Source organism: Miscanthus floridulus, chromosome 9 (assembly GCF_019320115.1).
Source record: "Miscanthus floridulus cultivar M001 chromosome 9, ASM1932011v1, whole genome shotgun sequence".
In the NCBI taxonomy this organism is placed as follows: domain Eukaryota; kingdom Viridiplantae; phylum Streptophyta; class Magnoliopsida; order Poales; family Poaceae; genus Miscanthus; species Miscanthus floridulus.
In genome coordinates, this window is record NC_089588.1 from 38,912,285 (window position 1) to 38,939,061 (window position 26,777).

General features: G+C 47.2%; 2 protein-coding genes across 2 annotated transcripts; both read left to right on the forward strand.

The window, feature by feature from the left end:
• On the forward strand, positions 1-1,690 carry LOC136481773 (F-box/kelch-repeat protein At2g44130-like). Its single transcript, XM_066479069.1, has one exon. It carries the CDS (start codon positions 101-103, stop codon positions 1,253-1,255), a length of 1,155 nt encoding a protein of 384 aa, XP_066335166.1. The 5' UTR covers positions 1-100; the 3' UTR covers positions 1,256-1,690.
• A 5,795-nt stretch (positions 1,691-7,485) lies between these two features.
• LOC136481774 (uncharacterized) lies at positions 7,486-10,492 on the forward strand. The gene is made up of 13 exons (XM_066479070.1): positions 7,486-7,674; positions 7,974-8,111; positions 8,305-8,386; positions 8,494-8,570; positions 8,672-8,787; positions 8,907-9,024; positions 9,109-9,225; positions 9,339-9,430; positions 9,522-9,588; positions 9,673-9,754; positions 9,844-9,935; positions 10,036-10,179; positions 10,328-10,492. Exons 1-13 carry the CDS (start codon positions 7,486-7,488, stop codon positions 10,472-10,474), a joined length of 1,461 nt encoding a protein of 486 aa, XP_066335167.1. The 3' UTR covers positions 10,475-10,492.
• The last annotated feature ends 16,285 nt before the right edge of the window (positions 10,493-26,777 follow it).

Sequence of the window (26,777 nt, forward strand, 5' to 3'; positions counted from 1 at the left end):
ACATCTCATCCCCCTCATCTCATCCCGGAATCGAGTTCGAGAGAGAGGAGAGGACAAGAGAGATAAGCTCAGCTCACACGCAAGCCGAAAGAAACCCAAGATGCGGAGCCCAAGGGGAGGAGGCGTCGGCGGCTGCTACCGCGGCGGCGCCGGCTGCCAGGAGCAGCACGTGGACCTGATCCCGGGCATCCCCGACGACGTGGCGGTGGACTGCCTGGCGCGCGTCCCGCACGCCTCCCACCGCGCCATGCGCCGGGTCTGCCGGGGCTGGCGGAGCGCCGCCGCAACCCCCGCCTTTGCCTCCGCGCGCGCGCAGGCGGGCGCCAACGAGGACCTCGTCTACCTCATGCAGTTCGGGAACCCGTCCGCCGCCGACGCCGACGCCGAACCCAAGGACGACGACGGGCCCGCCAACACGCCGGCGTACGGCGTCGCGGTGTACAACGTGACGACCGGCGAGTGGCGCCGGGAGCGCGGCGCGCCGCCCGTGGTGCCCGTGTTCGCGCAGTGCGCGGCGGTGGGGACGCGCCTCGCCGTGCTCGGCGGCTGGGACCCGCGCACCTTCGAGCCCGTCGCGGACGTGCACGTCCTGGACGCCGCCACGGGGCGGTGGCGCCGGGGCGCGCCGATGCGGTCGGCGCGGTCCTTCTTCGCGTGCGCCGAGGCGGGCGGCAAGATCTACGTGGCCGGCGGGCACGACAAGCACAAGAACGCGCTCAAGACGGCGGAGGCCTACGACGCCTCGGCGGACGCGTGGGACCCGCTCCCCGACATGTCGGAGGAGCGCGACGAGTGCGACGGCATGGCCACCGTGGAGGGCGACCGGTTCCTGGCCGTCAGCGGGTACCGCACGGCGCGGCAGGGCGGGTTCGAGCGCGACGCCGAGTGGTTCGACCCGGCGGCCGGGGCGTGGCGGAGGCTCGAGCGCGTCCGTGCGCCGCCCTCGGCGGCCCACGTCGTTGTGAAAGGGCGCGTCTGGTGCATCGAGGGCAACGCCGTCATGGAGTGGATGGGGACAAGACGCGGGTGGCGCGAGGTCGGGCCGTACCCGCCGGGGCTCAAGGCCGGCACGGCGCGCGCCGTCTGCGTCGGAGGTGGGGAGAAGGTCGTGGTCACGGGCGCGCTTGATGGGGAGGGCGGCGGTGGGCGGCACGCCGTGTGGGTGTTTGACGTCAAGACCAAGAGCTGGACCGTCGTGCGCCCGCCGCCCGAGTTCGCCGGCTTCGTCTTCTCCGTCGCCTCCGTCCGGATCTGAGGATCTGGATCTTGTTCATCCCATCCGTCCGCGATCATGAGACGTAAAGGAAAGGAAAAAGGCTACTACTAGTACTATTACGTACTCCTATGTCCGTGCACCGTTTCCGCCATTGCTGGATCTGGTCGAGATCTGCGCCTCATTTTCCATGGATCTGCGCATCTGCTTGCTACTACTATGTCCTGCCATCGAAGGAAGGGGAAGGAGGCGGTGGACGCCAGCCAGATCCGTGGAGCCATGGGTGGAGAAACTGAAAAAAAAGAGAGAAAGATTCCTGCTTTGTTGCTGGTGGTGAGTGTGAATTTGGATGAGATGAGTGTGGTGTTTTTGTTCCGAGGTGAAGGACAGAGACTGTTTCTTGTTGCTCTTGTCCGACAGCCATGCTTTTGCTATTGCTAGCCGAGTACTAGTAATAAAAAACCACTGTACATACTACATGCACTTGTGCCTGCGATCCAAGTTCGCCTGATCCTGCGTGTGTGTGATTTCGCGCATGGCGATGACTGATGATGAGCACTTGCAGCAGATCCTCGTCTCAACAATGGTTTGTTCCATTGCCAGCGTTGAGCAGCTGCCGTCGTTGAACACAAGGCGCATAATCAGCCCGTTCGTTTGTAAATCGTAAATTTTCAGTCGGAACAATATTTTTCTCTCACACAAATTAGCCAGGAGTACTTCTTCACAAACCAGCAACGATATAAACCAGCCAACTGAACAGGCCGAATCTCGAAAACATAATCTTGAATTTGTTTATCATTTCTCTTGACTACACAACGGCTGTGCTTGATTGCAATCCAAGCTGGCATTCGTCCATAGATCAATCCAACAAAAGGGTCGAGGTCGTTTCTCTTATAATCCGTCTTCTTATAATTTGTTTTTTTAGCTTATTTTTTCAGCGAAATGAACGGGGTCAAAGGAATCGGAGCAGAAGAGTTGACATTTCCAGGTGATATTTTAAAAAAAATTGTAGTCGGAGGGTGGGGTGAAGCTTAGCCTTCACCAAGAGCCCCGGTGCATGTTTGTTTAATCGTTTCTGTGGCTTATAAGTTGGCTGAAGCTGTATTGTTGTGAGAGAAAAATATTGTATCTCTGATCGTTTCTGTGGCTTATAAGCTAGCTGAAGCTATTTTGTTGTGAGAGAAAAATACTGTATCATGGTTTGATAAGATCTGTTCTTGATCGTCTATGTGTCTTATAAGCCGACTGAAGCTGTTTTGTTATGAGAGAAAAATACTGTAACCCTGATCGTTTCTGTGGTTTATAAGCCGGCTGAAGCTATTTTGCTATGAGAGAAAAACACTGTATCATGGCTTGATAAGATCTGTTCGCTTAGATTGTTTCTGTGGCTTATAAGCCGGCTGAAGCTGTTTTATTATGAGAGAAAAATACTTTATCCTTTCTGTGGCTTATAAGCTGGCTGAAGCTATTTTGTTATGAGAGAAAAATATTGTATCATAGCTTGATAAGATCTGTTCGCTTGATTGTTTCTATGACTTATAAGTTGGCTGAAGCTGTTTTGTTGTGAGAGAAAAATACTGTAACTCTGATCGTTTCTGTGGTTTATAAGTCGGCTAAAGTTATTTTGTTGTGAGAGAAAAATACTGTATCATGGCCTGATAAGATCTGTTCGTTTGATCGTTTCTGTAGCTTATAAGTCGGCTGAAGCTGTTTTATTATGAGAGAAAAATATTTTATCCTTTATGTGACTTATAAGCTGGCTGAAGCTATTTTGTTATGAGTGAAAAATACTGTATCATAGTTTGATAAGATCTGTTCGCTTCGTTTCTATGACTTATAAGCTGGCTGAAGCTGTTTTGTTGTGAGAGAAAAATACTGTAACTCTGTTCGTTTCTGTGGCTTATAAGCCGGCTAAAGTTATTTTGTTGTGAGAGAAAAATAATGTTTCATGGCCTGATAAGATCTGTTCGTTTGATCATTTCTGTGGCTTATAGGTCGGTTGAAGCTGGTTTGCTGTGAAAAAAATACTGTATCTCTAATTATTTCTGTGACTTATAAATCGATCGAAGCTATTTTGTCGTTTGAGAAAAATACTGTATCATCATCCGATAAGATCAATCGAACAGGTGTGTCCTTTTGCGCCTGGTCCGCTGTCGTTGATTAGTCTGGCACCGCCACCCATGTGTTGTTGATCTGTATCGCCCGTCCCCCCTCCAGCTGGTGTGTCCGTGTGCGCCTGGTGCCCCTGAACCTGAAGCCAAGCAAAGGAGAGGAGGATAAGGCCGCCGCCCGCCAGCGGTTCTGGCGTCCAGGCTGGGCCTGCCGCGCCCGCTGAATGATGGAGACGGCTACCCCGGCCGGGTGGCTGGAGCTCTGAATGAAAACGGTACGGAAAATTCCCGTACCAATCCATACCGTATACCGTATTAATCGATCGTATATCGTTTTTATTGAAAAAATAGGAAACGGAAAACTGACACCGTATTTTAGGCAGAAACAGGAACATAATCAGTTAGAAAAATTTCCGACGCTATTTCCATATTTTATATCCTCATATTCAACCCACTGGATGCAGCCCACGAAACCACCGCTCCCCGTGCCGCATGCCCAGCCCACTCCTGTCCGCTGCTCCCTCCCGTAGCCCCTGGCGACTGCTAGCGGCCGAGCGCCCCTGGCCCTGGCTACTGCCCGGCTGCCCCTAGCGTACGTTAAGATCGGCTGACAAAGATAAGATTGAGACATGTCTGGTGTACCGTGTACGTGCGTGCAACCTGCTGCTTGACTTGGTGGTGTGATCATTATTGAATGGAGTTGTGACGGGTCCCAAACACAAACAGCCTGATCGAAGCGGAACAGTATTTTTCTCTCACACAAATCAGCTAGTAGTATTTCTTTACGAACCAGCAACGATATGAATCAGTCAACCAAACAGGCTGAAAGCAGCTAGCAGTACTCTGTGTTAGGCTGAAAACTGAATGGCCGCCGTGTTTCCGTTTATCCTGAATTTATCACACACTATTAAGTACATGGTAAGTTCGATCTAGTCAACTCGTGATCTTGACAGCCTGCTACTTCGGTTGTTTAGCCGTTTTGCGTTATCGCTTTCCGATCGGACACGTTTCCGTTCGAAATATTCCGTTACCGATATCCCGTAATACCGGTTTCGTTTTTCTGTCCGGCCTTCCCGTTCTTGTTTCCGTTCCCACCAAAAAAAAAAAAATACAGGAGCGGAAATGGTTAAGACATTTTCCGACCGTTTTCATCCATAGCTGCAGCGTTGTCTTATCATTTTTATCTGCTCCTCCGCTCCACCGTCCACAGTTTTATGTAACGCCGGTACGGGCCGACGGGTTGGAGCGGGGAGCGGCTGCCGTCAAGCCATGCCGCCGGAACCAACGCCGCCTTGATGTGGCTTGCCGGCCTGCAGGCCTCGGAGTTGATCGGTCGGTGGCAGGCCGGCAGCAGGCGTTACTTTCTTCGGCAGTCGGAGTTGATCGTCCAACCAACCACTGTTCTCCTTCTCGTTCTCGGGCACATAGGCCTTGTTTGCTTGGCTGAAAAGCCAGTCTAAAAAGTATCTGTTTATTCACTGAAAAAATACGGCTTAGAGGACAAACGAACAGAGCCATAAAACCCGGCACGCTAATAGCCCGCTGAGATTCTACTCTCGCAAGAAGGGAGGTGAACTGAACCCTGATTGTGGTCCGACCTCGTCGTGCGGTACCCATCGGCCGTCGGTGGTTGTACACTTGTACTCGAGATCGGCACGCGCACGGCGGTGTTTCTTGGCAGGCGAAACGGAAAGGGCGGGCGGGCGAGGAGGGAGGGAAGGGGCCGCGATCCGTGGTCCACGGCCGATCCGCCATGGCGTTGCGTCCGCAGCTCGCCAACCGATGACGTGGACGAGCGGGCTGTATGTAGCGTCCGGACCACTAGATGGCCGACACGGCAGCGGGCGTTCGGCTGCTGACCGGACCGCGTGGGCGGTGGGCGTGGCTCATCTGATTGCTCCCGCCAGCGAACTTGTCCTGTACGCGAGCTCTATGCGCGTTTCCTTCGTCATTCGTAAAATGTCCCGGTGCCTTTATTCATTTTTATCTAATATATATAAGTAATTTTGATTTTATATAAAGAGGGAAAATGTTTGGAATGGCCCTGGTTCATGCGTTTGTGGCGGCTCAACGGCTTTGCCCGTGCTTCAGCTTTGGGAACTCCGCCCACCTGGGCCCGCGCGGCAGCAGCGTGCTCGTGAGAGCGGCAGGCCCAACCAAGCCCAGCCACGCGGGGAAATCCCGGTTTGGGCCCAGGCCGTGGTGGTTTGTGGCGATCTGGGAGGGGTGATGTGGCTGCGCTGTCAACATGGGCCTTTTGACTTCAGGAGTTGCATCTTATTGGGCCTACCATTCATCCTCTGCTTTTCCTTGAGTTATGCGTTATGCTCCCCTCAAAAAAAAAAAAAAAAATGCACTAGTGCTCTATTAGACCTTTCCTCTAAAAACTGCAAGAACTCTAAAGCAAACCATTAATTAATCAATTGAAATCGGATGGACTCGGCCGTGCCTATATGCCCAGGCGATTCCTAAATCTCATCCAAAAACACTTCCAATCCATTTTCGCCACATTTTGTTCGAGGAAAGAGAAGCTATCCCTGCTTCGAGAACCTCCTTTGGCGGGGCTTTTGTTAGGACTTGTCCATTGGTTTAATCAAAAGCCTTACCAAATATGCACACGTAAAAAAAAGGTTTGCAAATTTAAAAAACCAAGCATAAAAATGATGATGTCGAATTCATTTTCACACAAAAAAACCGAAGCTACGGAATGTAGTTTTCTTTGACTTTACTGTATTTGGAGATACCGAAGCCTGCCGAAGAGAGCCTAAATATTGAGACGAACATAGCCTTCATGCTCAACTCTTGAGGGCTTGTTTGAAACAGAGGAATTTCATTGGATTCACAGTTTAATTTCACAGAAATAACACCGGAACATGAAAAAAAATCCCGTATTCTAAACGGACTCTGAATGTAAAAAGCATCAATTGCCATATCGTTCAAACCACAAGATGATAGTGCTGTCATCACCGATTGCATTATTGCATTGGCGCGTCACATTTCTGCTAGATTTCTTTATGGTCCTCTCGCTGTGGAGCAACATCCTCAACTGGATGCTCCAAGACAATGACAAAGATGTGTAGCGGCGTCCAAACGCAGCCGGCGATGGCCGTCGTCTTCCGCACGGACTGATTTTCCAATACCAAGACGACGTACGTACGTGACGCTCGCTCCATCGTTTTTCAAGATAAGAACACCTAAAAAAATAGAGATTGTTTGTTTGCCCAAATTGCCCTAGACGACCCCCTGTTGTTAAACCTGTAAATCTGACTTTTGCCTTCCTTAGCTTTAGAGTAAGAATCTTTAATTTCCTCATATGTGCATCTCCTTAGCTCAAAGTACAGGTGTAAGACATCGTTTTCAAACGCTCCTTGCGGACAAGATTAGCTTGTATATATATATATCGAGTTCCATGCCACATTTTGGTCAAATTAACACGAAACTTTCGCAAGAAGCAGTTCAAATTTTCCTCGGATTCAGGAAGATTTGGTCTTTCCTAAGGGGCCTTAGTTTGCTTTGCCATAGTCCCTGATCTTATATATGTTGTTCCAAAGAACATGGGCGCATTTCCTAACACACAAACATATCTTAGTTTACACTTGTCCCCTTGACAGCTATGTTTCCATGTGAAGGCATTTTACATGGTGGAATCTGCAAGGTTTCGACACTTGGAAACAGAGGACACCAAGCCACTCCAAGAAATGAATCATGGAAAGTGACAAACTCCCATGGAAAACAGTTACTTCACCTACTGCAGGACGGCAACCCTGCCAGACTAATCTAGCTAGCAGCTGAACTAGTTATACCAAAATAAACAGCACTTTGTGGTCTGCAAGACACATACAGTTATTGTAACTAGATAGCTGTATGTATAAGCATGTTCGCTTGCTCGTATACGATCGTGGATTATAAGCTGGAACAATATTTTTCTCTCACACAAAACCAGCCAGCAGTAAATAATCCACGATCGTTTACGACGAAACGAACAGGCTGTATATATATGAATGTGACATACTTGAACATACATGGCTCCTCGATAAGTATTCAAGTCACATTTATGGGCATCCGTTTCCATGTTATAATGCTACAATTTTCAAGTTGTAGCTAGAATCTAAGCAAGTTAAGCCTGCACAAGCCACATACATACATGCCTAGACGGTGGATATGGAGAAGATAGCAGCATCAGATGGTGAAAAGGGTCCAGAGCAGCACGCCATTGACGTTGGCCATGCCGAGCATGGTGATGGCAAGGGAGAGGACATCGAGAAGGAGAGGGTGGCTGTGGCTGAGGACGTGCAGAAGAAGAGCAGAAGAGTGGCAGCTCTTGATGCCTTCAGAGGGCTAACCATTGTGGTACATACATACACCCACCGGCCCATATCTACTTTTTGCTTCTTTATTTAATCCGAAAAGTTTGATTTTCGTTTTGTGGCACACAGTATTAATTTCTAGTTGACAAACTCCTCCATGACCTTAGAAGTGATTTAAGAAAGTTCCATGTATATGGGAGGTCAAAATGAGGATAAGGAGTTTGGGAGTAGTAACTATACTCGTTTGTTTTTGCTAAGGATCTGATGTATTCAGCCCTCGTTTTATGAACCCAGAATTATTTAAATACCATCATATAAACTATTGAATTTCCTTGCTTGCAGCTTATGATACTGGTGGACGATGCCGGTGGGGCTTATGAGCGGATTGACCACTCACCATGGAACGGCTGCACTCTGGCAGACTTCGTCATGCCGTTCTTCCTCTTCATAGTTGGTGTTGCGATCGCCTTCGCACTGAAGGTGAGCAAGCACATACACTCTTCAACTGATACTTCCATAATGCATAGGTTCTTGCACCGGTCGATTATTCGTCACAGATGTAGTACATTGCCAGAGGAAAATAGCAAGCGTCAATACTCTGTACCACTTGCTGTTTCCCAAGTGAATGTTTCATGCTAGCAGAGAGCTGATCATCACATGAACGTGATTGCAGAGAGTTCCAAATATCGGTGCCGCCGTGAAGAAGATTACCATCAGAACACTGAAAATGCTCTTCTGGGGTGTGCTTCTCCAAGGTAATTCTTTCATTACTATGATTCTGTCACAGCTTTTGTTCATTCATCTGTTAGTTGAAATAAACTCTGTAACTGTCGGATATGATGGTATATTCATATGTACAAAGGTGGATATTCTCATGCTCCGGATGACCTCTCTTATGGAGTGGACATGAAGAAGATCAGATGGATGGGCATCCTACAGGTTTGGTTCAGTCACCAATAATTTTCTTTTGCCACCTACAGCTTTACATATTTCATGGCAATAACTTGGATTCTTTTCTTTTCTTCACATTGGATCATCAGAGAATAGCTTTGGTATACTTCATTGTTGCTCTGATAGAGGCATTCACCGTAAAGGTACGGCCTACCACGGTGCGGTCCGGTCCTTACGCCATTTTCAATGCGTATCGATGGCAATGGTACACGATTCTTATTCTTCCTGATAGTTCAATAACACTGTACTTCACATATCTTTCCATTTTGCTTTTTCTTGATTCTGAAAATGAGTAACATCCCTGATGCTTTCTGGAAATAACAGGTTAGGTGGTTTCATTGCATTTGTGATATACATGGTTACAACATTCTCACTATATGTCCCGGATTGGAGCTTTGTTTACCACAATGATGGCGACATCAATGACGGGAAACAATTTACGGTATCTGTAACTTTCCTGGGCATACCATACCATCATCACTGAAATGTGTCATATTTGATACAGTTTTTGCTTGTTTTCGTGCAGGTAAAATGTGGTGTGAGGGCCAGCCTGGAGCAAGCCTGCAACGCAGTTGGTTATGTTGATAGGCAGGTCTGGGGGATCAATCATATCTACACACAGCCAGTTTGGATCCGATCAAAGGTACAACAGAATTCTTCCTACGTACTTGCCATTGTCATTGATCCTTCTTTTTACTCGGTCACAATTAATGAATATTTTTTTTTCTATTGGACATCTGAAATTACTTTGATCAGGATTGTACATCAAGCTCACCCAACATGGGTCCCTTGCGAGCTGATGCACCAGCGTGGTGCCTTGCGCCTTTTGAACCGGAAGGCTTGTTAAGGTGGATATCTGACATCTGACAACGTACATTAGCAGAAGCTGAATATTTGCAGCCACCCGTTCAAGTATCTGACAATCTTTTCCGCTTTCAGTTCAATATCGTCAGTACTATCAGGGATAATCGGGATACATTATGGGCATGTTCTAATCCATTTCAAGGTTATTCTTGAAAACTTGCTTCCGCCTGTGGCCTCTTAAGTAATGCAAATGTGCAATGTGGTCAACGAAGTTTCTTATTTGCAGACTCACAAGGAGAGACTGAAGCACTGGCTTCTGATGGGCTTTTCGCTCCTTGTAGTCGCCATTATCCTACACTTCACAAATGGTACCTATCCATGCATATTTATTGTGAGACATGGGCTGCCATTTACAATTCTTAGACAGAGATTTACATGTATTTCTCTGCTCCTGCAGCCATCCCAATCAACAAGCAGCTCTACAGCTTCAGCTATGTCTGCTTTACAGACGGTGCAGCAGGAATTGTTCTTTCAGCTTTCTATATACTAGTACGGTTTATGTATACATTTTAGACATGATACTTCTTCGATTTCATGTTACAGGAAAATAACAAATAAAAAAACTTTACATCTATGCTTTGATGGACAGATTGATGTCTGGGGACTGAGGACGCCATTCCTTTTCCTGGAGTGGATAGGCATGAACGCCATGCTTGTATTTGTCCTAGGAGCACAGGGAATACTGGCTGCATTTGTGAATGGATGGTACTACGAGTCGGAAGATAACAATCTTGTAAGTAATGGGCGGAGGCTATTAGTTTGGCGTAATAAGAACATGGTTTGTAGCCGTTTTTGTTCCAGGACCCAGCTGGTGGTGTGTGTCACCTAATGAACTTCATTGGCTGATTTCTTTCTTTCTTTCTTTCTTTCTATTTCTGCAGGTCAATTGGATCGTGAAGCATGTGTTCGTCAATGTCTGGCACTCGCAGCGGCTGGGAACTCTGCTGTATGTCATATTCTGTGAGATTGTGTTCTGGGGTGTTGCTGCAGGCGTCTTGCACAAATTAGGGATTTATTGGAAACTATGATTAGTTTTGAATGACACATTATTTATATACAATGAAAAAGAAGCAATATGTGTATTGTTAGTTACTACGGTAGCCAATGTGCTTGTTTATCTCCGTGTAGCATTACTTTGTAAGATTGATGTGATATTAACACAAGCATTATTCAATCCTCTTTAATGATGTCGATATTAATATGCTGTGTGTATTCTCAAGTAGTAGGATCACAACAGTATAGTTTTAGGAATCAGGAATTCACTGTAGTATGCTGTAAGTAGTTTCTAGACCAAAAATGGAAAAAAATTAAGGTTCAAATTTGAAAATCTAAATTTAATATTACAGTAAGGTAATTTCTCCGGCCATCCCTCAGTCCGTCGTTCTCACTCCCACCCTTACTTCCTTTCTTTCACTCCTATCAATGTCCTCATCTTTTGAATCTCGGTTGTAAGGACGAATGACTAAGAGAAGGGTTTGAATCGAGCTCTAAAATTTTAAAGCAACAATCTTAGTCTATGGAAATTCTTAATGCCCTTTGCACCTTGACACCTTAATTTTCTATAAAAACATACTAAATAATCCTTAGGGCCAACATTCTAAACATATCCTTAAAAAGATAACTAAAGGAGCAAGCTAACCACATCTATTATGAGCTTCACACACTTTTTGCTACAACATACAAGGTATACAACTAATTAAAGAGAAATTCATGATCACACTAAGATAGAAATAATGCAAGAATAATAAAGAGACTATCGGATTTTTCCCACGGTTTTTGGCTGTTGCCAGAACTCCCTAATCCATGTTGGAGCACAAAGGAGTCACAGAGACTCAATTAAGCTTCCATCCACTAGCGAATACTCGTTTGACAGTCCGGCCCGGTAAATTTCAATATCAGGACGCCTAGCTGATGCAATCACCAAGAGTAACAAGTTTTTGAGCTTCAACTCAAAGAAGCCCAAGCAAGAACACAGTAACACTCAAGGCTAACATTCAACTCTTCACTTACTGACTTAGATGGCTCTTCAAATGTTTCACTATTCTCTCTATAAGTGCCGACAACAATATAATGGGGTGCAAGAGAAGCTCCAAATGAGCCAGGGGAAGCACTTATATTGAGGGTGAACAGACTGCTAGCCATTGAAAAAAGTTGTCAGATGCAGACATCACCGGATGATCCACGTGCCTCCTACCTCCACTTGATCATACAATGGAGGTAACGTGGTCGATTCCTGTAATGGCTAGTTGAGAATATAATGTAATACTCCCTTCATATGACGGCGTGTTACATAGTCACACTGGATCATATGGTGCACCGAGCCTGAGATGGCATGAGTAGAACGGTGACAGGGTGGTCTCCACGACACGCAGGCAGACTCCACAACGGCGCAACACGGGTTCCATCATGGCGACGAGGCAGCAACAGCATCAGTGGGCTCGGTGGTGCACTACTATCAAAACAATTTCAAGAGACAACCTCTTTTATTTTCAGAGGCGAGCAGAAAAAATCGGTCTCCCAAAATCAACAACGAATTTCAAAGGCGTTCTTCAGAATTATGGAGACAACCAACTCAAACCTACCTCTTAAAATATTTTAACAGAGACAGCCTTTTGCCTATGAAAATAGAGCCAATTATAAAAGGTAGACACCCATTTTGGCCTAAAAAGCCCACTTTGGCCCTAACCATAACTTCTTCCCCTCAGCCCCTATGTCTATCGGACTCATTATGGTTTCCTACCAGAGACTGTAGGTTTTCTCCGTGAAGACAGGCGGGAGTGGCCTCTCAATCGTGCGCGCACCGCGCCGGTCTGCCGCCTGCGGCCGGAGTGGCCTCTCAATCGCGCACGTGCGCTGTGCCCATAGCCCAGCACAGACGCTGGGACACTGTCCAACTAGCAACAGCCCACCCCTGAGAGTTGCCTCACCAACTTGCAATAGATTCAAAACAGAATCCCTAATAGCTTCCTTTCAGATTGTGATGGACCTAAGGTTATGGTCCTGGGATGCTATTTGTTAAGATTTTGATTGGTTTCAGGCTGGAAGAGTAGCTTGCTTTCTTTGCTATTACACTTTTCTTGAACGGTGATCAAGCTAGGGTTGTGTTATGAAATTGAGTACCAATGAGTAGCAAAAACTGAAGTAGTCTAGTTACTCTGCATCTGCTTATCTATCTTGACATGCAAATTGAGTACCAAAAGATTTGCTTGATCTATGTGTTGTTTATTGTTTACAGTTAATGTTTTGCTTGATCAAAAATCCAAATCTGCAGTCATGTGCTATTAATTATCTGCAATATTTTATATTCTTTGGGACATAGTTTGACAAGGAATATTTGGTTTATGTGAAAAGCAATGGCAGAACTTGATAAGGGAACACCTCAAGTTGGTTTGGGGTTTGGAAATTCAAATGTTGACCCAAATGCCAGCCAAAGATATGATTTGCTTAGTGCTGCAAAGCTAAAGAAAAAGAAGTTCAGTCAAAAAATTCCAAGAGAAAAAGGACTTGGATCGATAAGTCACGGCACAAGGGGAGATGAAAGCAAATAAAATCTGCCATACCAAAAAAAAGGAGCAAGGTATATTGCAAACTTGCAACCTATACATTTACACCCATTGTTATCATTCAAATATAAACTAATTAGTTGAATTTTCATTGTCAGCAACAAAAGAAAAATGATGTTCTACATCCCCAAGTCGAATTGGGGAATAATGGCAGCAACAAACAAGCAATTCTGGGATCTCAAGATTACAATGGTTATTTGCAGTTTTACTCAGCTCATGATAGCTCCAAATTGCGGTAATGATAACCTTCAGTTCTAATATGTATAAGCTGGTTAGATAGCATTTTGGACAGGACTAACTATAGTCTTTTGCGACATAACTTGGCCTAATTGTACATGGGAAAGGGTCTACAATATGTCAGTAATAGCACATGTTGCTGGTTCAGAAGTAGCACATGTCAAAATGGCTTTGTTTGTGTGGAAATCTGATGTATTCTTGTCACCGGTGAAAATTTGGTGCCAAACATGTCCTCGGTCTATTTTATTGAATGAGTATCTATTGTGTGCTATCTCTATCTGATATGAGTGATGCTCTAAAGTCTTGTTCTTGCTTATAATGGAGGAAATATTTCAACAAAAATACAATATGAAACAAAGTATGCATTTCTAGAGTCCATTTTTCACAACTACACAAGGTTTGTCAAGGCAATACCTCAAAATAATGCGCGACGCCATGGTTTCGACCTCGAGCAGCGCCCTGGCCACAACCTCAAACCATCTCTCATAGATCCGGCATAGGGGCTCTCTGGCGGCCCCGGATTTGCGTGAGGGCTCTTCGGCGCCTGCAGATCTGACGTGGGGGCTGACCGATGCCCGCAGATTTAGTGCTGGGGTTGGTGGATTTGGCATGTGGGCGGTGGATCTGGTGGCACACACCTCTTTCGGCGAATCTGGCTGCTTGCAAAGCTAGCTTGCCGTCACGGATTTAGATTCAGTGAGATCACCACGCAGAGGAGTATCCCAGTGCACTCGGAGCAGGCTCAGTCAGACCTTTTTTCCTTTGTTTTTTTGTCTAATTTACAAAGGCGGGCATGAACCTTGCCTCTATTGTTTCTGATTTACATCAACCTTAGAGCAAAGGCGAGCGTGCAGCCCGTCTTTGAAAATCAACTTTGCTTGTCTGTAAAATGCATCCTGTGCTAATGGTGGGCTCAAGAGCGGGCTTGGCGACGGGCTTGCAGCTTTTTTGTTCTTTAATCTATTTATACAGACGGCGTTATAGCCGTCTCTATAAAGCATTTATTAATCGCATGTCTCTGGAAAAGCTCTGTGATCGCCTCTGAAAATGCTTTAGGTAGTAGTGTTAAGGTTCCTATAGAAGTTCTATGCTATTTTGACACAACACTGGTGAAGATCAAAAGAGCTTATATTAGCAACAACCTAACTCATATTAACCAAACTAGTACTTTAACACTTGGGTACACTAGTACCTTTCCAACCATTGAGGGGGAATTGTTCATTTGAGTATGCCAATTGCCACTGTGCTCTGGGATCTTGGGGCACTCCAGCCTATCCTGCCACCGTTTTGCTCAGGCATCTGCTTGCAAGAAACAGCAAGTCCATTGAAGACAGCGACGCCAAAATTGGCAACAGAACGAATCAAGTTCTCCCTCACTATGTATGCATCTTGCTTGCTCGCTCTTATCTGCAACACCCCATATATCATTGGACTTCATTTCTGCCATGTGCAGTGTGGCCCGCTGCTCTCCACAGCATATGCTGCATTGGAAACCAATTCCTAATTGAATAGCATAGAAAACTGACAGATAGATCGAAAAGACGGCATCCTGATCTCCATTTGTGCGTTGGTTTCGTGTTCTGCTCTTATGATCTTATCCAACCAATGCAAACCATGCATATTTCAAATATCTTTAATAGTGTTGAACGAGGCGTGTGATCTGTTATTTTGTTCTTTTGCAATAACAAGAAGGGCCTCGTCCACATATCAAGTGTTAGGATATCAGTCTGAAGGTACTTTAAAAATTTGTGCTCGTTGTCGAGTATCCGAGGAATGGACTAGATGCCGAAACGACGATTCTAGTTGCTTGGATGATTTTGGACTAGCTTTCAGTTGCGCAATGCTCATGTACAAGACACAATAAAAGATTTCTAACACTGAATCGTTTGTAGCTGCTCTCAAGATATAACTTCTGCATTGTGACTATCATATACTCTTCATTTCCGCAAGAAATGTAGACAGGACTTTATTTTTTTTAAAGAATGAGTGCAGAAGATTTATAGGTTAAGTTGTGTCACTGAAATGAATGCCTGAACTTTCTTCTTTCCTTTTTATTTTTTTCTATATAAATTTATAGGCTGTAGTGCTGAGTGCAATGAATAACTAGAGACAGCGTGGACAGCAACTGTCTGATGGACTCTAACCGTTTATGGTCAGATCAGATCTTTGATTACATGAGCCCTGCAGGGTGCCTGTCGAGGCCTGAACTTGTCAAGCTACCAGCTAACATCGGTGTCAGAGTTACCAATCTCTAGAGCATGCATGCATGCATGTATGCTCTGATATGCCACTGTCAGTCATCCTTTATCTCTCACATGAATAAATATTGTGAGATGAGATTCAGAATTATTATTGAGCAGTGAGTTAGCGTGATGCATGAATACCGTTGTGATTTGTGAGGAAGGATGGACTGTCTGGTCAATGTTGTTCTTGGGGGGAACAAGCAGTGAGCAAACTAAAACAACCGCCAGTGAGATCCATATGGACCAAATGTACTGAAATAAATATAAACTTATCATCTTCTGCTGCCTGCAGCTTCACTGAGTCAACCAAGTAGAGTAGTAGTATATACTATTAGCTTGCTTATTCCCTTATCTCTCTTCTACTGACATATTTAAGTAAATATAATCTACTGTCAGCTTAATATCCTCAGCTTTTGTGGTGCATACTGTAATACTGTATTGACTTGGAATCAAGAAGATCAGACTTTTGATGCCGCTGATTTGCAACTTCTTCAGTGATGACATACAGTTGGCTGGCCTATGATGAACACCAGCTGCTGGTCAACCCAAAGATTGAGCATCCACATGGATCGACAAGATGAACCCCCAGCTATGAGTTATGATCCACCCCAAAGGTCAACCTGGCTACCAGCATATCGAAGTGGCTGCAACAGCTAGATAGCTTGCCACCACATACTTTGTTAATGGAGCTGGACTTCCAACAATCATTCAGTGGATTATGTTCTTTTTCCTCATTTTCATTACATATATAATGTATGAGTGCGCGCGCGATAAAGGAATATCCCTGCGTGCACGCAATGCTTCAATGCTCGGCTGCTCGCCACACGCTGACCAGCTAGCCAGCAATCTACCTTATATCACGCATCCAAACCCATTATTTTTCAGTGGTATAGGAAAAGAACCGGCCTTGAGACACTTTAGTTGCCACTATATGTGGTGAGGACATTCTTCTATCAATGTGATTTTGTTTTAAAGACAATTCTCGATATTACATTGCAGCAAAAGTTGTATGCATGCTTTATATTGACATGAGTCATGACATTGGCATCTAATAGTGAGAAGTTTCGAGTACCTCCATTACACAATCTCCATATGCCTTTGGTAAGTTCCATTTGACGAGCACTACTACAGATTGCACATCATTGTTGGTTGGTAAAGGGTCATCACTGTCGGTCTCGCCCCAATGGTTATCACCGTCGGGTCCAAACCAGCAGTGAGAATCTAGTCAGTGGTGATAATGTTTTTGCAATATTTCTTTTAAAACACGATCAACTACAGCGATGAGCCCACTGGCCCACCGCACGTAGAAATCTGTAGAAACGAGTCGAGCCGAGCCGAGTCGAACCAGCCACGAGCCGAGCGAGCTAACGAGCTTCGAGTTTTTCGTCCAGCCTTAGATCTACGCCAATGCCAGAGCCAGAGCTATTTGCGCCGAACCCCGTTGGAGTCAGAGCTACCTGTGCCCGGTCAGCGTGTCAGGGGCCGCTGCTCCAGCACCCAAACTGGGACTGCCGGGCTGGGCAATCTGCAGTCCTCATTGCGGGACGTGCAATCCACGTTAAGCAGCTGGGATCAGAACGTGTTTGGGTCAATAAAAAAGTCCCTTGCTGCGCTACGCAACGAGCTAGATGTGTTAGATTGATCTCAATCCTAAATTGGGTCCAACGGTCTAGTTGGGCCTTTGATCCGCGTCCTGATCGGGGGCGCCCAGCCCACTATGGCTGGAGGACCCCTATCACACTGTGCAATAAATAGAGGTGGGGCCGGTGGCTCAAGTCATGAGGTTCGCCTGAGCCGAGCTCCCAACCGACACCTAAACCCTAATCTGATCTAGAGGGGCGCAGCCAGTGACGGGAAGCCACCAGCCGCGTCGCCCGCTCCATCGACGTCGACGTCTTCATCGCCCTCTTCACCGACCGTCGCTGCCTGTGCGCAGACTACACCGACGAATGTGATGGCATCCTCTGAACCCTCCCCCTCTACGGTGTCAGGTTCGACAACCATTGTTCATCCTCTCTGTGTCCATGTCTCTCTGTCTAGAACGTGCCCTAGGTTTTGGTTCATCCAATAGCGAGTAGCCCCTCGAATCTACCCCTAGTACGATCTAGATGCATTACAATGGTATCGGAGCCAGGTTTGCAAGGTGTAGATCACGGCAGAGGCTAGAAACCGATTAGAAAAGGAAGTACAAGGTTAGATCCAGTGTGGGTCTAAGAAGAACAGAGGGTTCGGTGTAACCCTAACCCTAATTGGGTGAAAGAAAGAATAGAAGGAAGGCTCGACACGCGATGTCGAACCCTAAAACCCATAGAGTCCCTCTGGGGAAGAAGAACAGTGCCCATCCCGAAACCCTAACCCTAATTTTTGACCCCATCCCCAAATCGGGTTAATCCCAGAAGAAAGAAGGGGAAAGGGAGAAGAGGAAGAGTCGTTTTGGCTTACCTCGCTGCTGCGCAGTGCTGCTGCCTCACTGGCACGCGAGGAGAAGAAAGGGCCGAGCCGGGGAGCTGCTCGCCGGGCTCGGCCAAGGGGGCGTCGTGGCCAGGCCGCTCGATGGCGGCGCGCTCACTCGCTGGGGAGCGCGCACGCAGGCGAGGGGGCCGGTGACGGCGCCATGGCTGCCCGCTCCACTGCTTCGCTCGCTCGGTGCACTCGCTGCGGCTGAGAGAGTGAGAGAGAGAAAGAGAGGCGCGAATGAGGGTTAGGGTTCAGGAGGAGGCCAGTGTCGGCGGTTTTGTTCACCCGATCTCACCACTCGGCTGTCCGATTGAATCCAACGGCGCCGGATGCATGGGCCGCATCGCGGCCCAGGCGGGCGAGCGCGCCGCGAGGCTTTGCCGGCCCAGGCCCAGGTTGCGGCCTGGGTGCGGGCAGCGCGCACACAGAGAAGTGGGCCGGGCCGTTTTGCCGGTTGGGCTGAAGAACTGTATTCATTTTGAATCATTTTTTGTTTTTTCTTTTTCCAGTAAAAGTTTTATCTCCTAGAAAATCGATAAATGGCTTAAAGAAAATAGAAAAGAGAATTTTCCTGTGGGTAAAATTCACAAAATTGAGATTATTTTTCCGCTGCGTATTTAGAGTTGTTATTTTCATTATTAAATTCAAACCAATGAGAGAATTTAATTTTAAAAAAATAGATATGTTGTTAGCTTATTATAATATTGTTATTATTATGACCAACGTTGATTAATGATAATATTATGATGAGTTTTGTCATGCATTAATTCTATTTCTGCCAAACAGTGATGTAGAATTAGTGTAGAGGACAATTGTATGTTTTAATTTTGACTAACGATGGAACTAAGGCATGCAATTGTTATTATTTATTTTCTCACTCAATATGAATTGTGTTTTCAGACAGATACAACTTAATGGGTTGTATCAAAGAGACCCCCAACTCTTAAAGGTGATAACTACCAGGAGTGGAAGAAAAAGATTGACTTGGCCTTCATCTTGGCTAAGGTGGACTGGGTAATCACCTCACCGTGTCCCACAGAGCCATACGCTACCCAGCTGATAAAGTAGCTGGTGACAGAGAGGTACTCTGGTAATAGTGGCATAAGAGAGCACATATTAAGGATGAGCAATTTGGCATCCAAGCTAAAACTAATGGATCTGGCTCTCAAGGAAGAGTTCTTTATCCATCTGATTTTTGCTTTCTTGCCAAAAGAGTTTGACACTTTTGTTGTCAACTACAACATACAGCCCGAGAAGTGGGACATAGAGAGGCTCATGGCTATGTGTGTGCAAGAGGAGGAGAGAATGAAAGCTGCCAATGGTGGCACTATCAATTATCTTAAAGACAACAAGAAAAAGAACACTAATGCTAACTCCTCCTCAAAGTCAAAGGAAAAGGGTCCCATGCTGCATCAGCCTCAGCAGAACAAGTTCATAGTAGAGAAAGACCAGTGTCTCTATTGCAAGAAGACGTGACATTATAAGAAAGATTGTCCCGATTACTTAAAGATGATCATGGCAAACAAAGGTGAGAACATTATTACATTCATAAATGAATCCCTGTATGTACAATATTCGAAATCTACTTGGTGGATTGACTCAGGTGTAACTGTTCATGTTGCTAATTCTTTACAGGGATTCCATTCGACGAGGACTATGCAAAGAAGCGAAAGACACGTTAAAGTTGCAAATGGGGTCCGAGCAGATGTTGAAGCCGTTGGCGATCTTTCTCTAGAGCTTGCTGATGGTTTCACACTTTTACTTAGAGATGTACTATATGTTTTCTCTCTACAGAGAAACTTGATTAGTGTTTCATGCTTGGACAATGATGGATATGATTGCCATTTTGGAAATGGCAAATGTAACATAACATTTAATAATGCATGCGTTGGTCTTGCTATCTTACAAAATGAGCTTTATTTGTTATCACTACGTGATGATGTGAATGTTGTATGTGATGATGGGAATGTTGCGTGCGACAATGAGAATGTATCCTCGTCTATGGATGTAAACAGAAAATGAAAGAGAGCTCACGATGCATTGTCGAAATTATGGCACTATCGTTTAGGCCATATTTCGAGGGGGAGAATAGAAAGACTAGTTAAGAATGATATTCTTCCTCCATTAGAGCTCTCAGATTTAGAACAATGGAGAGAATGCATAAAAGAAAAGTATGTAAAAAAAATTAAGAAAGATGCCAAACGAAGCGTAGGAATTTTACAGATTATTCACAGACATCTGTGGTCCATTTTGTGTAAAGAGTGTGGATGGTTATGATTCGTTCATAACATTCATAGATGATTACTCCTGTTATGGCTACATTTATCCAATCAAAGAAAGAACAGAAGCATTGGATAAATTTAAGATATTTAAGGCAGAAGTTGAAAGCCAACACAATTTAAAGATTAAGATAGTCAGGTCCGACCGTGGGGGGGGGGGAGTACTATGGTCGGCATACCCCATATGGCCATGTTCCTAGAACTTTTGCAAGGTTCTTACAGGAGAATGGCATAGTAGCCCAGTATTCTACATCAGGCGAACCTCAGCAGAATGGAGTAGCTGAAAGGCACAATCGTACTCTAATGGATATGGTGCGCGGTATGATAAGTTACTCCACCTTACCGTTGAGCCTATGGATGGAGGCGTTAAAAACCGCCATTCATATTCTCAATAGAGTACCAAGTAAGTCGGTGCCCAAAATACCATATGAGTTATGGACAGGAAGAGTACCCTTACTAAATCACTTACGTATGTGGGGGAGTCCTGCTGAGGCACCCAAACATTGAGAAACTAGATCCCAAAATAGTAAGTTGCCATTTCATTGGCTACCCAGAAAAGTCAAAAGGTTTTCATTTCTACTATCCAGACAGACATACAAAGTTTGTAGAAACGAGACACGCTGTCTTCCTAGAGGATGAAATGATGAGAGGGAGCATGGTAGCCTGAGAAATTGACCTTGAAGAGAAGCGGGTGTATGCGCCCACTCCGATGATTCATGAACTATTTTTTGTCACTACCTACTGTCGCTGCACCGACAGTGCAAGATACTGTGGTGCCAGCACCTATTGTTATTCCGCCTGTGGCAACAATGAATGCCGATGAGGAACCTATTCTTCAGGATCCTGTAGAACCTATTGCCACACATGAAGGGGAGCAACAACAGCCTCAAACAGAAGATGTGCCAAATGTGGAGGCCCCTAGAAGGTCTCAAAGAGTTAGAAAATCAGCTATTCCTGCTGAGTATGAAGTATATAACACTAAGGAATTTCAAATAGAGGATGATCCCACCTCATTTGAAGAAGCCATGAGAAGTGATCATTCATCAAAGTGGCTTGATGCCATGGAAGATGAAATGAAATCAATGAATGCCAATAAAGTTTGGGACTTGAAAATAATTCCTAAAGGAGCCAAAACAGTAGGCTGTAAATGGGTCTACAAAACAAAACTTGACTCTCAAAGGAATATAGAGAGACATAAAACGCGACTTATGGCAAAAAGCCTTTACGCAAAGAGAAGTGATTGATTACAATGAGACCTTTTCTCCAGTCTCATGTAAGGATTCCTTTAGAATCATAATGGCATTAATGGCACATTATGATTTAGAATTACATCAGATGGATGTAAAGATGACATTTCTCAACGAAGACTTGGAGGAAAATGTTTACATGGCGCAACCGAAAGGTTTTGTCATGGAAGGAAAAGAACGAATGGGATGCCTCCTAAAAAAATTCATTTATGGATTAAACCAAGGTTCAAGACAGTGGTACTTGAAGTTTAATCAGACAATAAGGAATTTTGGGTTTAAAGAGAATGTTGAGGTCAATTGTGTCTATGCAAAGTTTAAGAATGGGAAGTTTATCTTCCTTGTCCTGTATGTGGACGACATCTTACTTGCTAGTAGTGATGTCAGTCTACTACTGGAGACAAAGAAGTTTTGTCCTCAAGATTTGATATGAAAGATCTTGGTGAAGCCTCGTTCGTTCTAGGGATCGAGATTCACCGAGATAGAAGTAAAGGGGTATTAGGACTGTCACAAAAGGCATACATAGAAAGAATCTTTAAAGAAATTCAGTATGCACAAATGTAGTCCCTCACCTGCTCCAATAGTCAAGTGCGACAGATATGGGGATTTTCAATGCTCCAGGAACCAATATGAGATCGATCAAATGAAAGCGGTTTTATATGCTTCAGCTATCGGAAGCTTGCAATATGCTGAAGTATGTACGCGCCCTGACTTGGCATTTGTTACCGGGTTACTTGGTAGATTCCAGAGCAATCCTGGAATAGAACACTAGAAATTAGTAAAGAAAGTCTTGCGTTATTTGCAAGGAACGAAAGGCCTCATGATGATGTATAGAAGATCAGATTCACTCCATATAGTGGGGTATTCAGATTCTGAGTATACGGGAGATGATAGAAAATCCACGCTTGGATATGTATTCACTCTCGTAGGAGGAGCTATTTCATAGAAAAGCTCAAAGCAAACCATCACTACATCGTCCACAATGTATGCCGAGTTTGTAGCGTGTTATGAGGCAACGGGGCAGGTGAACTGGCTAAAGAAGTTCATACCCGGTTTGAAGATGGTTGACGATATCTATAGACCACTTAAGTTATACTATGATAATAATCCTGCAGTACAGTATGTTCACAACAATAATTCAAGTGGTGCTGCCAAACATATTGACATAAAGTATTATGTTGTGAAAGATAAAATCCAGGATCATGTCATAAGTCTTGAGCATATAAGTACCGAAAAGATGCTTGTGGATCCGCTTACAAAAGGCTTACCGCCTAACGTGTTCAGAGAACATGTAGCCGACATGAGTTTAAGGGAAAGCCTATAATTTCTAGACAAAAGAAGGCCTAAAGTTAAGTATCTATTTCAGAACAGAGTGATGTGTTGTAGCTGTTAAATCTATCGACAATTGACCTTGACGATGAAACATGCTCTACGCGCTAATCTATAATGGAATGAACAAAAATAAATGATATGAAATTGAAAGATGGTAGGAGATCAAGGCGGAGATTGTTAGATTGATCTCAATCCCAGTTAGGCCTTTGATCCGCACCCTGATCGGGGGGCGCCCAGCCCACTATAGCTGGAGGGCCCTGTCACACTGCGTAATAAATAGAGGTGGGAGCCGACGGCTCAAGTCACGAGGTTCGCCTGAGCCGAGCTCCCCACCGACACCTAAACCCTAATCCGATCTAGAGGGGCGCAGCCAGTGACGGGAAGCCAGCAGCCGTGCCGCCCGCTCCATCGACATCGACGTCTTTATCGCCCTCTTCACCGACCGTCGCTGCCCGTGCGCAGACTACACCGACGAACGTGATGGCGTCCTCTGAACCCTCCCCCTCTACGGTGTCAGGCTCGATAGCCCTTGTCCATTCTCTCTATTTCCATGTCTCTCTGTCTAGAACGTATCCTAAGTTTTGGTTCATCCAATAGCGAGTAGCCCCTGGGATCTACCCTAGTACGATCTAGATGCATTACAAGAAGTGGTCCGAGGGCAATCGGTGGGCTCTGGACCATCGAGACAGGAGAGACGCATTATGTCACGCAGCTCTGAAATGCTCTCGAGGGAGGAGATAAAACCCATCTTTGTCCGCTGGAGCGACGAAGTCCAGTGCAGCGCGCGTCTGGCATTGGTCTGAAGAGTCTGTCTCACAGCTTTCGGCGTTGACAGTTGGGGCAGTGCCACGCCCCGATGGGACGTCCGGGATCCCGCGGCGTGAGCCCACACGAATCACGCCACGTCCATAGCTTCCGGGCCCAGCACCCCTGAGGCAGCCACCTCGCAGCGGGCAGGGTACCGAGCCCACCACCAACGACCTGGGAGAGGCCTCCGCGGCCCCACCGACCAGCGACTCGGATGGGCCGCCCGCACCGGGGAAGACGACACGGCCATACCCCGTCGACGTCCCGCCACGGCAGCAGTCGAAGCCCGGGTGAAAACGATTGCAGTTGCTGTCGCCGGAGCCGTCATCGTCAATAGATGGATCGCCGAAATCAGCAGGTGATCTCCGCGGCGGGCCACCATCGAGACTCGGGTGATACCTGTCGATGTTGCTATCCGGCGAGGCGTCATCATCCTCACCGGGACCCGGAACACCAACGTTCTGGGACGGCGACGGCAGGTCCCAGTCCTGGAAATCGACCAGCCTTATCCGCACCAAGTAGCGCAAGCCGGGCAGCTCGTGAAGCGCGCCTTCCACGGGATTAGGCACGCGCGGTTCCGGAACGAAGATTATCTTCTCGTCCGGGATGAACTGAGGGTGCAGGCACCAGGCCGAAACGAAGTACTCACGGTCGTCGTCGGCCGGCACCCCCCTCGGCCGCACGACCTCGACCACCGCGCACGATGAGCCGAGGATGGTCTGCGCCGTCTCGGCACTCCACGCGTGGAGGGGCACACGAGTCATCCCAACCAGCACAGTGTATCTGAATGAACCTCCGCTGGCCAACGAGGTTCTCCTCCATGGGCGCCAGACCAGGGGAAGCGGAGCTCCCATCGCCGGGGCGGCAAGCACGTGGTCCCTGTCCTCGCGGCGACTGAATCGCACGACAAAATCCTCCGGATCATGACGGCTGACCGCCGCGTCGTCCACCGACAAACCGAACCTCGCGAAGAGGTAGCTGCTGACCATGGCGGGTGACACCGCGGGCCTAGTGCCCCCCACAGTGGCCACCAGAACAAGGCCGAGCGCATCCTCGGCCGCTTGTAACGTCGCGGAACGAGGAATGACGACGAACCCCGAGCGACGCTGGCGCAACGAGCGGTCCTCCGGAGCCTCCCCAGCAGCCCTCGCCATGGCCGCCGCACCACCATCAGAAGGCAACGGAGAGTCCGCCGTAGGCCGAGGAGGCGGGGTCGGGGGAGCACAGCACCTCGGGACTGACGTCGAGCGTCCCGTGGAAACGGATCTAGCGGAGGCCGTATCATCCGAAGCGGCACGACGGCGACCGGCTGGGCATCTTGCGGCGACCTGACGAGCAGTCCCAGCATTTGGCGGCGAGCGACCCCGCTTGCCTAGCCCCGTAGGGAGAGGGCATTGGAAGGACCGGTGGCCCTCGCGACGACAGTTGAAGCATCTCGCCGGGTAGACGCAATCCGCCTTCACATGGTCGTTGGCCAGACAATTGAAGCAGAGGCCATTAAGAGCCGGAGGAACTGGCCGCGACAGCCTCGGCGGCAAGCGACGACGCCAGCGACGACGACTATGAACCTCAAAGAACCCGTCCGCATCCGGCCCGACGAGGGTGCGGGCAGGGTGCACCGCAGGGGAGGTACGACGACGCGGCGAGGTGGTAGGCGGGGCGGGCTGCGGGAGGGAACGGCGCGCAGCAGCCATGAAGCCCTCCACAGCCCGTGGCCGACGGCGACGGCGACGCGCATGCCGGCGTCGCCCCTGCGACTCCGCAACCGCCTTGCCCCTCCCCGGCGGCGGCGGCGATGGAGGCTCTGAGTCGGAATAGGCCTCCGAGTCGGTGAATGACACATGTTCCCCAAGGTCGCAACCAAGCACGGAAGTGGAAGGGCTCCCAACGAACGCACCCGGCGACCCCGCACCTAGGGACCGCGGCGACGGAAGCTCCACGTCGGCCTCGTCAGCCCACGAGCGACGGGAGGGAGAACCGTGCTCCATTGCCCACGGTCCGAACGAAGAACCGCCAGCGAAGACTGAGTCGTGGTCGGCGTGGTCAGAAGGACCAACGGCGAGGGCGGGGGTGGCCGGCGGGGCCGGAGTGGCCACCGGCGGGAGGGGCGGAGGGCTCGTTAGCTAATCGTACTACTACTCCTCACTCTACTGAATTTGACAAACAACAATTAATCCACTCATGTTACTGACAATAGTTTGCATTTACCTCTTCAATGCATTGGTTATAATGGAGAGGCAGAGATCAAGACTGGACAGGCTGAGGGATGGTGATCGTAACACTGCCATGTTCCAGGCGAAATCACGAGCAAGGGCCAAACGCAACAAGATTGCTGCACTCAAACGGGCAGATGGTTCGGTGGCGACAACCCAGGATGATATTGAACGGGTTGCCACTGACTTCTATAGGCAGCTGTTCACAGCCCAGGAAAACCTCTTGCCAGATTTGATCCTAGATCACGTTCCAATGAAGGTTACGAACGAGATGAATGAGCGGCTTACTCGGCAGTACTCGCCGGATGAAATTGAGAAGGCGCTACAGCTGATGAAACCGAACAAGCTAGGCCCCTGGCCCAGACGGCTTCACAGCGGGCTTCTACCAATTGCACTGGGAGCTGTTGGGTACTGACATCATATCGGCGGTGTTGGATTTTCTCAATGGGGGGGGGGGGGGGGGGGGGGGGGGGGCTCTACCAGATGATCTCAACAGCACCACCATTGTGTTAATTCCAAAAACGAGGAACCCGCAGGAAATTAAAGAGTACAGACCCATTTCCTTGTGCAGCGTGTTATACAAGATCTGTTCCAAGGTCTTGGCAATGAGATTAAGGGAATTCTTGGATGAGATTATTTCTGAGGAACAAAGCGTCTTTGTGCCTGGGCGATTGATAACAGATATTGTATTGATAGCATATGAGTGTATACACTATCTAAAGAGGAAGAAAGGAAAATCTGGGGCTTGTGCTGTCAAGCTTGATATGGCTAAAGCCTATGATCGGGTTGAGTGGGATTACTTGAGAAGAATTATGCTGAGACTGGGTTTTCACGCTGATTTTGTGCACCTGATCATGAGGTGTGTAACGTCAGTCTCTTTCTCTATCAAGATCAATGGATCTATGACAGACACCTTCATACCTTCGAGGGGTATCAGGCAGGGCGACCCTATATCG